Source organism: Thamnophis elegans, chromosome 7, assembly GCF_009769535.1.
Source record: "Thamnophis elegans isolate rThaEle1 chromosome 7, rThaEle1.pri, whole genome shotgun sequence".
NCBI classification, from domain to species: Eukaryota; Metazoa; Chordata; class Lepidosauria; order Squamata; family Colubridae; genus Thamnophis; species Thamnophis elegans.
The window spans coordinates 79,051,016-79,064,849 of record NC_045547.1 but is presented as its reverse complement, the minus strand read 5'-3'; the positions used below and the strand labels follow the sequence as shown (position 1 = coordinate 79,064,849).

General features: G+C 43.0%; 1 protein-coding gene across 3 annotated transcripts in view; it reads left to right on the top strand.

The window, feature by feature from the left end:
* Window positions 1–13,188, top strand: part of SRPK2 (SRSF protein kinase 2) — a 108,748-nt gene extending 95,560 nt beyond the window's left edge. The window contains exons 14-17 of one of the 3 annotated variants that reach the window (XM_032221913.1): window positions 1,255–1,324; window positions 3,109–3,201; window positions 4,491–4,583; window positions 12,127–13,188. In XM_032221913.1, the coding sequence (XP_032077804.1) occupies window positions 1,255–1,324; window positions 3,109–3,201; window positions 4,491–4,583; window positions 12,127–12,311 (441 nt within the window). In that variant the 3' untranslated portion in view covers window positions 12,312–13,188. The remainder of the gene's footprint in view (window positions 1–1,254; window positions 1,325–3,108; window positions 3,202–4,490; window positions 4,584–12,126) is intronic. The other 2 variants (XM_032221914.1, XM_032221915.1) reach the window with 2 other exon arrangements.
* The last annotated feature ends 646 nt before the right edge of the window (window positions 13,189–13,834 follow it).

The window sequence follows — 13,834 nt, the reverse complement described above, 5'->3', positions numbered from 1 at the left end:
CTGTGAATTCCTCTCATTCACATCCAGCAAAATCCCGGCAAACCGTCTTTCAAGGGTGAATTTACAACCACAGACCTTATCAGGCTTGGAGAGCTGCCAGGTTCGATATCTTCCAAACGCAACGCTGTACAAGAAAATACTTGGAAAGGAGTCTCTGAGAGTCACAAACAAATCTTCACACTAATTAAGCGAACTAATTGTCTCCTGCAAACTCCACTCCCCTTTCGCTCCTCTTTATTCCCTCTGGGGGGGGCCATTCACCGTCCATCTGTGCCTTTACTCCTGAGTCGGCCTTTGTTCCTTAACTGTTCCCTTCTCCAGGCAGCTCCGCGCATGCGCACATCGGGAACAGGCTCCAGCTGTTCTTCTGCCCCACTGATCTCCGACTCGGAAGGCGGCTGATAACCGTCGGACAGCCCTGGCCCCCTCTCTCACCTCCAACGCAGAGCCTTCCCCAGACTCCAGGACTGGCCCCTGTTCCTCCCAACCTCCTCACTGTCCGAGTCTGCCGCCAGCTCTTCTAACCACTGGCGGGCCACAACATAACTTTGCCTCCTAAAAAAAAGGACTTTGGGACTCTCGTGATGGAGCACCCGCAACTTCTGAAGGCCAAGCTGTTCCACGGGTTAATTGCCCTCGCTGTTAGGACGTTCCTTCATAGTTCCCGAGTGCTTCTCCCCTTGATTAGTTTCCATCCGTTGCGTCTTCTCCCGCCTTGAGGTGCTTTGGGAAATAAGTTGACCCTCGTCTTTGTGGTAGGCCCTCAAATAATACAATACTCAAATATTGGAATACTGAATATTATTTTCTTGGCGTCTTGGCGCTGACCTCAATTTTTTTTGGTTCTCTCCCAAATCTACTTTCAGATGCTTTGGAAAATAAGGTTTACCCTCCTGGACTTGGTGGCAGGCCATTAAATACTACAATACTCAAATATACTCAAATATTGGAATGCTGCTATTTCTCCCCCCCCCCCCTTTGTATCCTGAAACTGTCCTTGGTCTGTTTGGCTGTCTTGTCGATCTGCCGTCCCTAGGAGACGGCATCTTCCAGAATGCCCAGTTTGAATCGCTTAAAGTCACGGCGCATGCCAAGATCCCCCCAGAGAAACCGTGCCCAGCATCACCCCTCATTCGTGGCGGTCCAAGATGATTGGACCTATTTTTTTTAAAATGTATTCCTTGCATGCGAAAGAAAACTCATCCAATGTTAAAATATCTTCCTCCTCCTTCTTCTTTTTTTTTAAAATCCCAGGCCTTTGAGTTGGCAACTGGAGACTATCTCTTCGAGCCACATTCTGGTGAAGACTATTCCAGAGATGAGGGTACGTATTTTTTTTAAAAAAAATATCTCGGCGTGCTTTGAACCTTTGTGAATATTCACTAGGGAATATGAAAACAATTTCATTTCAAAAAATGCCAACACCTGCATTTTCCCCTCCTCTTTAAAATCCCATCGCTAACTGTAAGTCACTCCCTTCTGCAGACATATGTTTCCTCCTTAAATCTTGAGAGAGGATTTCCCTCCTGCCCCGTAAGACCTGCATCTGTGTGCGGAAAGATTGAAATTGTGCAGCTTGGATGCACAACCTAACACCGTGTGGGGCAATCTCTACACACTAGACACTGAATGCTGAATTCCTGATTTCGGAGGCCATTTGACCGTATTTACCCCATAGGCAGTTTATATATATCTATATCTGTATATCTGTATATCTCTATATATTTATATATCTATATATCTATATATCTATATCTATCTATCTATCTATCTATCTATCTATCTATCTATCATCTATCTATCTATCTATCTATCTATCTATCTATCTATCTATCTATCTATCTATCTATCTATCTATCTATCTAGCTAGCTAGCTAGCTAGCTATCTAGCTATCTAGCTATCTAGCTATCTAGCTATCTAGCTATCTATCTATCTCTCTATCTCTATCTCTATATCTATATCTATATCATCTATATGCATATTCCACCCTTCTAACCAGCAAGCAAAACTACTTTTACCATTTAGTAAATTTGGAACCACGGAATAATTTCTGTGAAAATTCTTTGTAGCTGTAAAAACAGCTGTTTCAAACTGGACAAAAAGGCATAATAATGTTTAGCAAATTCTTTTGCAAAAACAAATGTTTGTGTTAATATACGTTAATACACATTCTTTTCTTTTTTCTTATATCCTGCCCTGTTCTTTTTTGGAGCAATGTTTCTGGCAGGAGTGTGTGTGTGTGTGAGAGAGAGAGAGAGAGAGTGAGAGTTTGTGTTTGTGTTTCTATTAGTATTATTAAAGTATTAGTCTTAAATTCAGGCTTAACTTCCTTTTGGGTAAATACGGTCATTGCTAAATGATTTACAGGCAAGTCCTCGACTTACGACCATAACCGAGCCCAAAATTCCTGCAGCAGTCCACAGTCGCTAAGTGAGTTTTGCCCCCTTTTCCTGCCACAGTTGTGAAGCGCATCGTGTGGTTGTTAAGTGAATCACGTGGCCATTCAGGGAATCACGCGGTCACTAAGTGAATCTGGCTTCCCCATTGGCTTGGCTTGTCAGAAGGTCGCAAAAAGGGGATCATGTGACCCCAGGGGGCATTGCAACCATCATAAATACGAGTCAGTTGCACCCAAATTTTGTTCAGGGAGTGCTGCGACGCACCTGTGTGTGGAATTGGCCCCGAGTTGCCTTTTCTCAGTGCCGTCGTAACTACGCACGGTCAGTCAATGAACGGTCGTAAGTCGAGGACCCCTCCCTGCAAAGTCCTACTCCTGCCCATTATTCATGCTTGTCTGCTGGGAATATCCTTGGCAGTGGTTTTAACGGGAGCCTCGCTTATTTATTTTTTGCTTTCCTTTTTAAGCACCACTCATGGTTCCCCGAACCCGCTTCTCTGCCGGCTTCCGGGGCCTCTGCACGGGGTTTTCTGCCAAAGCGTGACTGCGTGGAGAACTACTTTGGATTTCTTTTCTTTTTTTTTTCTTTTCCAAAAACAAAAACAAGCAAAACTAATTCCATTTTTCCTCCCCCCTCTTCTTTTCATCCCCGCCTTTCCCCGCCTTGCCCTTCCCCTCTCCTTGTGTCCTTTGTTTCTCTCCTCCATAGACCACATAGCTCACATCATAGAACTCCTAGGCAATATCCCAAGGCACTTTGCTCTCTCTGGAAAATATTCTCGGGAATTCTTCAATCGCAGAGGTAGCCCCTCTCCTTTTTAAAGGCGCCGCGACGCAGACAGAAGCGGACTGCGGATTGCTTGCCGGCAGCTCAGGGCCTCAGAACGCGTGTCCCAAAGATCTCGATCTCTCTATTATCTATCTACTTTCTCTCTCCCTCGCTCCATTTATATGTATATACATCTATCTAATTTATCTCTATATATCTATAATTTGTCTATTTTCTATCATCTATCTGTCTGTCTGTCTGTCTGTCTATCTATCTATCTATCTATCTATCTATCTAACTATCTATCTATCTACATCTATATAGATATATCTATATCTCTAAATCTCTGATTATCTATTTTATCTATATCTATCTATCTATCTATCTATCTATCTATCTATCTATCATCTATCTATCTATCTATCTATCTATCTATCTATCTATCTATCTAACTATCTATCTATCTACATCTATATAGATATATCTATATCTCTAAATCTCTGATTATCTATTTTATCTATATCTATCTATCTATCTATCTATCTCTACATCTCTATATAGATCTATCTTTATTTATCTATCTCTACATCTCTATATAGATCTATCTCTAAAACTATATAGATTGTCTATGTCTATCTATCTATCTGTCTATCTATCTATCATCTATCCATCTATCTTTCTACATCTCTATATAGATATATCTACCTCTACATCTCTATATAGATTATCTATCTATCTATCTATTTTATCTATCTATATCTATCTATCTATTTTATCTATCTCTATATATCTATTATCTATCTATCCTCCTATCCATCCATCCATCCATCTATCTTATCTTACCTTATTTATCTATCTCTACATCTCTATATAGACCTATTTCTAAAACTCTATATAGATTATATCTATATCTATATCTATATCTATATCTATATCTATATCTATATCTATCTATCTATCTATCTATCTATCTATCTATCTATCTATCTATCTATCTCTAAATCTCTATACAGATTATCCATCCATCCATCCATCCATCCATCCATCCATCCATCCATCTATCTCATCTATATACCTAGGACTTAAAAGCCACGAAGGATTGGGTGCTTGGCTGTCCCACAAGACGCCCTGGCCCTCTGATTTGAACTCCTCCCCCCCCCTAAATTCACGCTGCAAGCAACCTGCGCGACTCCGTGTTTTGACCAGGCCGGTGGAGTCCGTCTGCTTCTGTCTGTACCGGGCCGTTCTCCTTGTGTGCATGCCGTGTATTGATTAAACTGTTGTATGTTTCTCTGTTTTGCTGGAAATATGCTCCAATGCAGATCACATAGCATTGATCATTGAACTGCTGGGAAAAATCCCTCGAAAATACGCAGTGTTGGGAAAATATTCCAAGGAGTTTTTCACCAAAAAAGGTAACGGTGTTTCTGAACTCCCTAATATCAACAGTAGCTCTTTCCCCTCCTCCCCCTACAAAATGACTCATCCTTATGAACGATGACGCATTTATTTAATTTAAAAAAGTGTTAAAAAAACCCCTGCAGGATGAATTTTGTTTTATAAGTAGTCCTCAACTTACGATCAAAATTGAGCCCCAGATTTCTATTGTTTGTCACGCGAGTGCCTGATTTTGTGACTTTCCTTGCCACAGTTGTTCAGTGAATTATTGCAGCTGTTAAGTTAGCAACTTGATGGTTACCGTATTTTTCGGAGTATAAGATGCTCCGAAGTATAAGACACACCTAGCTTTTGGGGAGGAAAACAAGGGTGGAAAAATCTGCTTGTGCCTCCCAGCAATTTGCCTCCTTGCAGCAAACAGCAAGTTTCATTGTCAATTTCAGCAGGGGCCTCCCAATCATCAGCTGTTTCAGGCTGCAGGGATTGCTGTAGCCTATTGCAGCCTCCGCTAGCCCCATTTTCCCCGTTTGCTGCAAGGAAGTAAATTGCTGGGGGGCAGAGGCCGAAAGGTGGGGGACGGTGGGGCTACATTCAGTGTATAAGATGCACCCAAATTTTCACCCTCTTTTAGGGCAGAAAAAGGTGCGTCTTATACTCTGAAAAATACGGTAAGTGAAGGTTAGGGTTGGAAGGTCGCCAAAAGGGATCACGTGACACCCCCCCCCCCTCAGGACACCGCAACCATCATAAATATGATCACGAGATCAAATTCAGATGCTTGGCAACTGGTTCACATTTAGGACGGTTGCGATGTCCTACGGTCACAAGATTCCCCCTTTTGCAACCTTCTGACAAGCAAAGTCAAGTCGGATTCAGTTAACAACCACGTTCCTGGCTTAACAACTGCAGTGATTCACTTAACAACGGTGGCAAGAAAGGACATAAAATGGGGCCAAACGCGCCTTAACAGCTGTCTTGCTTAGCAGTGGGCGTTTTGGGGCTCGGCGGTGATCCGTAAGTCGAGGGCGCCCTGTGATTATAAATATTTCTGTGCTCGCGTTCAATTCATCGGAAAGTGGCCCGAATCAGTTCGGATTGGACTGTAATTTTTGCCCGAGGGACTCTCGGCACTAAACTTTGAGATTTTGGAAATTCGATCCCACTCTTCGGAATTGGCATTATTATTATTTTTTTTCCCAGGTCCTCCTTGCTCTCTCTTACCTCCCACCCATGATGGTTTCACCCAATAATCTTCATCATTACTTGGGTTGGGTTAGCAAATGCTTCTGTCTGCAGTTCGCCGTGGGCACGGGGCTCCCGTGGCATTGAAATTTGGCATGTGACACCTAGAGCTGCTTCTCCTCTCAACCAAATCACCGAATGGGAGGCTACTTTGACAGGACAACAGGGTCCGAAGGGTCCAGCCCTCTGCTCAAGCAGGAGAGCCTAAACCAGTGATGGGGAATCTTTTTTGGCTCGCGTGCCATAAGCGGGGGGAGCGCAGGGGGGGGGGGTCGTGCACAGGCGTACCACACCCATAATGCAAAGCACGACCCCAGCGCGCATGTGCGCATGACCAGCGTGAACCCCCCATTTTTTGCATGCTTTTTTCGCCCTCCCCAGGCTCCAGAGGCTTTATAGGAGCCTGGGGAGGGCAAAAACAGCCTCCCCCTCCCCACCGGAGGCCCTCCGGAGGCTTCAGGAGCTTCCTTGAAGCCTTCGGAGCACAAAAAACCGACCCTATGGGCAAACCGGAAGTTCGGGAATGGACTTCCGGTTAGCTCGTAGGGCTGGTTTTAGCCCTCCGGAGCCTTTAAGGAACTTCAGGAGGCTTCCCTGAAGACTCCGGAGGATGAAAAACGGCCCTAGGAGCATTTGTGAGCCTATACCGTTTTAGAAAATGGCTGTCCCGAACTTGAAAACCTCCAGTGATGGAGCACAGCACACCCACAACTTCTGGTGCAAAGGTGGGTTCCTATCAGTTCGGCTGAACCGCTAGTAACTTGGCAGCCTGTGTCTCTGGAACCAGCAGTGCCTCATGACAGCCACAACCTCTAAAAGGACGCAACCAGTGGTGGGTTTCAAAAATTTTTCTAACTTACTCTGTGGGTGTGGCTTCCTTTGTGGGAGTGGCTTGCCAGCCATGTGAACTGGTGGGAGTGGCTTGCCAGCCATGTGTTTTCTTTCTTTCTTTCTTTCTTTCTTTCTTTCTTTCTTTCTTTCTTTCTTTCTTTCTTTCTTTCTTTCTCTCTCTCTCTCTCCCTCCCTCTCCCCCCCTCTCTCTCTCCTTCCTTTTGTCTCTCTGTCCCTTTTTCTTTCTTTCTCTCTCTCTCACTTTTTCTTTCTTTTTTCTTTTTTTACTTATTTCTTTCTTCCTCTCTCTTTCTCTCTCTGTGTGAGTCTGTGTGTGTGTGTGAGTGGTGGGTTTCAAAAAATCTTGGAACCTCTTCTGTAGGTGTGGCCTGATTTCCGGGTCCACTGGTGGAACCTCTTCTAACCGGTTCGGTAGATTTGACGAACCGGTTCTACCGAATAGGTGCGAACTGGCAGGAACCCACCTCTGGACGCAAATGACCAGCTGCCTGCAAGGAATATAAATCCTTCCATTCCACACAATTCCACTCAGAGCTGAAGAAGCTTCTTGGAAGAAAAGCAAAACGTCTTCAAACGAAAAACCCCAAAGTCCATTTGCCTCTTGAACAAAAAAAGCACCTTTGGGAGAACCACGACCTGGATGACTTGAGAATCTCTACAGGCTTTTAACCTGGTTACTAACTTAACAACTGCAGTGATTCACTTAACAACTGTGGCAAGAAAGGTGGGAAAATGGCGCAGAGCTCACTGAACAAGCGGTTCACTTAGCAACATAAATCTGGGGCTCCACAGTGGTCGTAACTCGAGGACTCCCCATAATTGCATCGGAGGGCCTCCCACGTGGCTTTTTAAACATGTCGCCTTTCGTCTTCACTTAGATTCCTTTTATTTTTTTTCCACTCCTTCTGGGGGAATTGTTGGTTTTATTGACTGCGCTCCGTTACGTTTCTAATGTTTTCAAGAAAGTTATTACCGTATTTTCCAGAGTATAAGACGCACCCTTCCCCCCCCCTAAAAGAGGGTAAAAATTTAGGTGCGTCTTATACACTCAATGTAGCCCCACCCACCCACCGCCCCCCACCCTTTGGCCTCTGCCTCCCAGCAATTTACCTCCTTGCAGCAAACGGGGAAAATGGGGCTAGCAGAGGCTTCAATAGGCTGTAGCAATCCCTGCAGCCTGAAACAGCTGATGATCGGGAGAAATTGAAAGTGAAACGTGCTGTTTGCTCCACAAGGCAAATTGCTGGGAGGCAGAGGCAGATTTTTTTTTCTTGTGCTAATTAGGCTGTTTGCTGCAAGGAGGCAAGTCAATAACTATAAATGCCTATAGAACGTTCAAATGATTAGACTTATTTTTTAAAGACTGCTTTACTATAATTCTAGACAACTTAACAAAATGAAGTAGCTTTTTAAAATAGATTCTTGATCTGAAGAGGCCCCGTGGTATTGTTTTAAAAAGTGCTATTCTTTTAAATAGCAGGGAATAACTCTACTTCCAGAAAGCACATCAATTTTAACAGCATCTGTACAAGTATAGTCTGAAATATAACACTACAAACAGTGTATATTGTCTGTATTATTTGTTGCAAGGAGGCAAATTGCTGGGAGGGAGAGGCAGATATTTTTCCCTTGTTTTCCTCCCCAAAATCTAGGTGCATCTTATACTTCGGAGCGTCTTATACTCTGAAAAATACGGTACTTCTCTCTGTTTTTATTTGGCGTAGGCTGCCAAAAGTGGTTTTAATTTAGCAGGGTTAATTTTTTAATTTATTGCGCCTAGAAAGGCATCTGTTTGATGCAATTTGTATATTTGTTTGTAGCAGGAGTGTAAACGTAACATGCATTAGAGAAATGATTAATTTGGGAGTTTCTGCGGTGATGTAACTCTGCAAAGAATACATCTAAAACTGACCCAAAGGATTTCTTTCCTGATTTTATTTTGGGAATGAATTAAATCCCTATAATCAACACGCTTTCACTTCCCAGTTTTGAGAAATATTTCCTCGGTTGGAAAAAGCAGGTTAAAAAAAAAAAAGAATGTGCTGTAAACACCAGAATTCTGAATAATAAATATTGTCCTTGCTTCTTTAATAAGCCCATTGTATTAGGGCCCAAAGATTTGGTGGGGGGGAGAAAGGGGGGGGGAAACTCTTCATTGGAAATCGTTTCCTAGTTCTGCACCGCCCCCTTGTGGTTTGCCTTATATTAGTTTGATTTTATAGAATAACAGAGCTGGAAGGGACCTTGGAGGTCTTCTAGTCCAACCCGCTCCTCGGGCAAGAAATCCTATACCATTCGAGACAAAATGGGTTTCCAGCCTCTCCTTAAAAACCTCCAGTGTTGTAGCACTCACAACCTCTGGAGGCAAGCCATTCCACTAACTGTTAATCTTAACTTTATGTAATGTATAAGTTAATATAGGGACTAAGGGGCTAAGACGCTGAGCTTGTCGATCAGAAAGGTTGGCAGTTCAGCGGTTCGAATCCCTAGCGTCGCGTAACGGAGTGAGCTCCCGTTACTTGTCCCGGATTCTGCCAACCTAGCAGTTCGAAAGCATGTAAAAAAATGCAAGTAGAAAAATAGGAACCACCTTTGGTGGGAAGGGAACAGCGTTTCCGTGCATCTTTGGTGTTTAGTCATGCCGGCCACATGACCACGGGGACGTCTTCGGACAGCGCTGGCTTTTCGGCTTTGAAACGGAGATGAGCACCGCCCCCTAGAGTCAGGAATGAGTATCACATATATGTGAAGGGAATCTTTACCTTCACCTAAGTTAACATAACTTTATCAAAATTGGTTTGGATGCCCCGGTGTCTGCCCATTTCCATATTCCCTCTTCAAACTGTTTTTACTGAAGGCTTGGATTCCTTCATCGTGGCAGAGAAATCCACGAAGATCTGACTTACGTGGCTTCCGTTGAAAGGAGAGAATCCAGGGAGCAGCAGAATATATTTTCCCCCTTTCCAGGGCAGTTTTCATCCTATAGGTAGTCTTCAAATTGCGACCCTAATTTTGCCCACCATTTATTTTGCCCCAGTTGACAACTTTTCTTGCCACGGTTGTTAAGTGAATCATTGCATTCGTCAAGGGAATAACGCGGTTGTTAAGTGAATCTGGCTCCCCCGTTGACTTGGCTTGTCAGAAGGTCACAAAAGGGGATCACACTGCGACCGTCATAAACATGAATTTCCAAAGCTCTGAATTTTGATCATGCGAACATGGGGATGCTGCGGTGGTCGTTAAGTGTGAAAAACGGTCATAAGTCACTTTTTTCAGGGCTGTCGTCACTTGGAATGGTCACTAAATGAACTCTTATAAGTCGATGACCTCCTGCGTTTAATTACGGTCTTCCTTTTAATCTTGGCATGTTTAAGACTTTTGGACTTCAACTCCCAGAATTCCCCAGCCAACAGAGCGGGAATGAAACCTAATTTAAGTGTATGACTTTTGAGAGTTTCACCTCCACAAACCTCAGAGTTGACTGTATTTGCACGACAATGAAACATCGATCTTGTGTCGTAAGGCCCTTCTAACTACAGAGTCAGCCTTTTAAGATTCTAATTTTGTTGTTCCATCTGGTATTGCGAAGAATCGGACTGATTCTATTTATTATGACGCTTTTGACATTTTAGCTCACGATTCTAAGTCGTGCAGCATCTCCGGGAGGTGAAAAATGGCTAAGACCCTCAAATAAATAGATTTCTAGGAGTTCCTTGCAAGCTTTTCAGTGGTGGGCTTCCAATTTTTTTACTACCGGTTAGCTCGTGCTTGCAACACTTGTGTGCATGTGTAGAAGCGCCGGGCGGGTGGGCGGAGCCTCTCGCCGACGGCAGTACCGGTTCGGCCCTCATCGAAATCCACCTCTGAAGCTTTTGCAAAGAGGCAAATTGCTGGAGGGAGAGGCAGATATTTTTCCCTTGTTTCCCTCCCCAAAATCTAGGTGCATCTTATACTTTGGAGCATCTTATACTCTGAAAAATACGGCACTTCTCTCTGTTTTTATTTGGCGTAACCTGCCAAAAGTGGTTTTAATTTAGCAGGGTATAAGCAATGAAACAAACGCAAGTGTTTATTGCGCCTAGGAAGGCATCTGTTTGATGCAATTTGTATATGTGTTTGTAGCAGGAGTGTTAACGTAACATGCATTAGAGAAATGATTAATTTGGGAGTTTGTGCGGTGACGTAACTCTGCGATGAATACATCTAAAACTGACTTTTGAATAAAACACTATGAAACACACATATTTTTTTAAAAAATATGTTTTTATTTTAGTCAAGAAAAAGTTCAAGTCCTAAAGTAAATAAAAATCCAAACACAACCCCCCCCAAAAAACAAAGCATTTTAAAAAGGCGCATAAAAAAATCCACCTGATAACACCTATTTATCCCCTCTAGTGAAATTACCGATTAATATATTACTAGTTTCCACCACTTGCAAAACGGACCCTCCTCATTTAATTTTTAAACTACTAAATCTACTAGGACATTTTTTTTAAAAAAAAATATGTGTTTATTTTATTCTAAACGAAGTGAAAATACGAAACTTGAACCAAATCCAAAGGCAAAAAAGAAAGAAGAAAAACCACAGACAAAGCGATTAAAGGGAAAAAAGTTAAAATACAAAAGTCAAAAAAAATCCAAAGACAAAAAGCCCCACAAAACAATTTTTAAAAGGGGCATAAATAAAACCCACACGATATACACATATTATCCCCTCTAGTTAAATAGCGATTCATATATTCGTACAAGATCACTACCGTATTTTTCGGAGTATAAGACGCACCTTTTCCCCTCAAAAAAGAGGCTGAAAATCTGGGTGCATCTTATACACTGAATACAGCATTTTTGGCCTCTCGAAACCCCGCCCCTTCACCAAAATGGCCGTGGAGGCTTCTAGAGTGCTCCTGGGGGCTGGGGAGGGCAGAAATGAGCAAAAAATGGGGTGTTTTTTGCTCATTTTGGCCTCCCCGGCCCCTAGGAGCACAATATAAGCCTCCTAAAGGCTATGCATGCCCTTTAAAAAAATAAAATAAAAACGGGACTGTTTTCGCAAAAAATGGGCCGTTTTTTGCTCATTTTTGGGGGGGGGGCAGCCCCAGGAGCACTCTACAAACCTCCTAAAGGCTTTGCATGTCCTTTTTTTAATAAAATGGGACCATTTTCGCAAAAAACAGGCCATTTTGGGGAGGTCTGCAGAGTGCAAAAACTTTTTTTTTTAATTTGCCTCTTCAAAATCTTGGTGTGTCTTATACTCCGGTGCGTCTTATACTCCGAAAAATATGGTAGTTTCCACCCTTGGTGAGACCAAATTTTTAGGCTACCAAATAACCTGAGGATATGATTTTATGAGTGAATCAGTGTGCCTCCTACGGCTGCTTCCCAAACTCAAAAAGAGACTCCGATCAAACCTCGACATGCGCAGAACTAACCCTTTCCCCTCTTCCGCCTTTTTTCCCCTAAACGCAGGAGAACTCCGACACATCACCAAGCTGAAACCCTGGAGCCTCTTTGACGTTCTGGTGGAGAAATATGGTTGGCCTCAGGAAGACGCGGCGGAGTTTACCGATTTCCTGATCCCCATGCTAGAAATGGTTCCCGAGAAACGGGCCTCGGCGGGCGAATGCCTTCGGCACCCTTGGCTGAATTCGTAGCAGTGGCTTTGGATCGAACCGCTCGGGGCCAGCCCTCCCTTTCTTCGCGCATCAAAGCTAAAACAAACAACAATCCGATGACTGTCATAAAATGCTCTTTAAGAGGATGGCTTCAATCCCAATCCTTTTATTTTTTACGTTGGAGGTACTGTTCGACCTTTTTTTTTGCTTTTTCGTGCACTGTGTTCTGGGGTAGAGGAAGGAAGGAAGGATTGTCTTTTTTTGTCTCCAACTAATAGTTCTACTGACTGTCTCCAAAAATACACTCCCCCCCCCCCCCTTTACTCTGTGTCTTTAAAGCATTGTTTCTTGTGTTGTGTGGAATCCAAACACCGATTTTTTTGGAAGCGCATCTCCTCAATTCTCTTCCCTTTTTACTGTGTTTCGGGCAGGTTTGTAACTATTTATGGCAACTATTTTAGCTGAATATTCTATAATTTACAAAGTGTGAGACGTTGATCGAGTCCGAATTCCGGAAATGTACAATTCTTAACTTCGAAACAAAAGGGACCTTGTTCTTGTAAAATAGCGTTATGTAAATGCACCCTGTAAATGTTTATTTCCATTAAAAAAAGAAAAGAAAAAAGAAAAGACACACACACACACACACATACAAAAAAAAAAAAAAAACCCGGGGCAGGGCACAAGTTGCAGAGTTAAAAGCTATTAAATTGAAAAAGTGACTTTAGCATACCAGTTGCATGTAGCGGATTTTGCTTTAGGGAGTTGTGTAAGCGTCCCTTTCGGTAGCTTATATTGGATTTTGAAAGGAAAGTGGCTCTTGATTTCTAAAAATTTCTCTCTTCAGGAGGCACTGCAAAGGAAGTCTGAAGTGTATGATTATATATATATATATATATATATATATATATATATATATATATATATATATATATATATATATATATATATATATATATATGTATATTACATACATCATACATACATACATACATACATACATACATACATACATACATACATACATACCAGGGGTGGGTTTCTCGCCCCGGTCCAACTGGTTCGGTTGGAACGGGGCCGGCGGTGTCCTCATGTATGCGCGCAGCGCACAATGCGTACGAGCGTCTGTGCGATGCTCCAGCTGCTCCTGGAGGATCGTGCAGGCGCTGTATGCGTCCTGCGCATGCGTGGAAGCGCAGAACTCGTCAAAACCGGGTAAGGAACGCGGGCGGGTGGGTGGGCCCTTCACCGTTCCCGGAAGTTACTTCCGGGTTCGCCGACCAACCAGTTCGCGGGACCGCCGCGAACCAGACCGGTTGAAACCCACCCCTGATACATACGTACATACATATATATACACATACATACACGAGTTCCAGATGTAGTTATAAAGAAGAGACAGAAATTGCAATCTCTGGAACTTAAAATATATTACCCACTTAGCTTTCGTTGGGCTTTGTAACGTTGTCAGAGTGTGTAAAAACTACCATTGAAGAGATATTTGCCTTTATACATCATCGATCAATTTGGCCGTTGCGCCCGTGATCGGCCCATCCACTCGC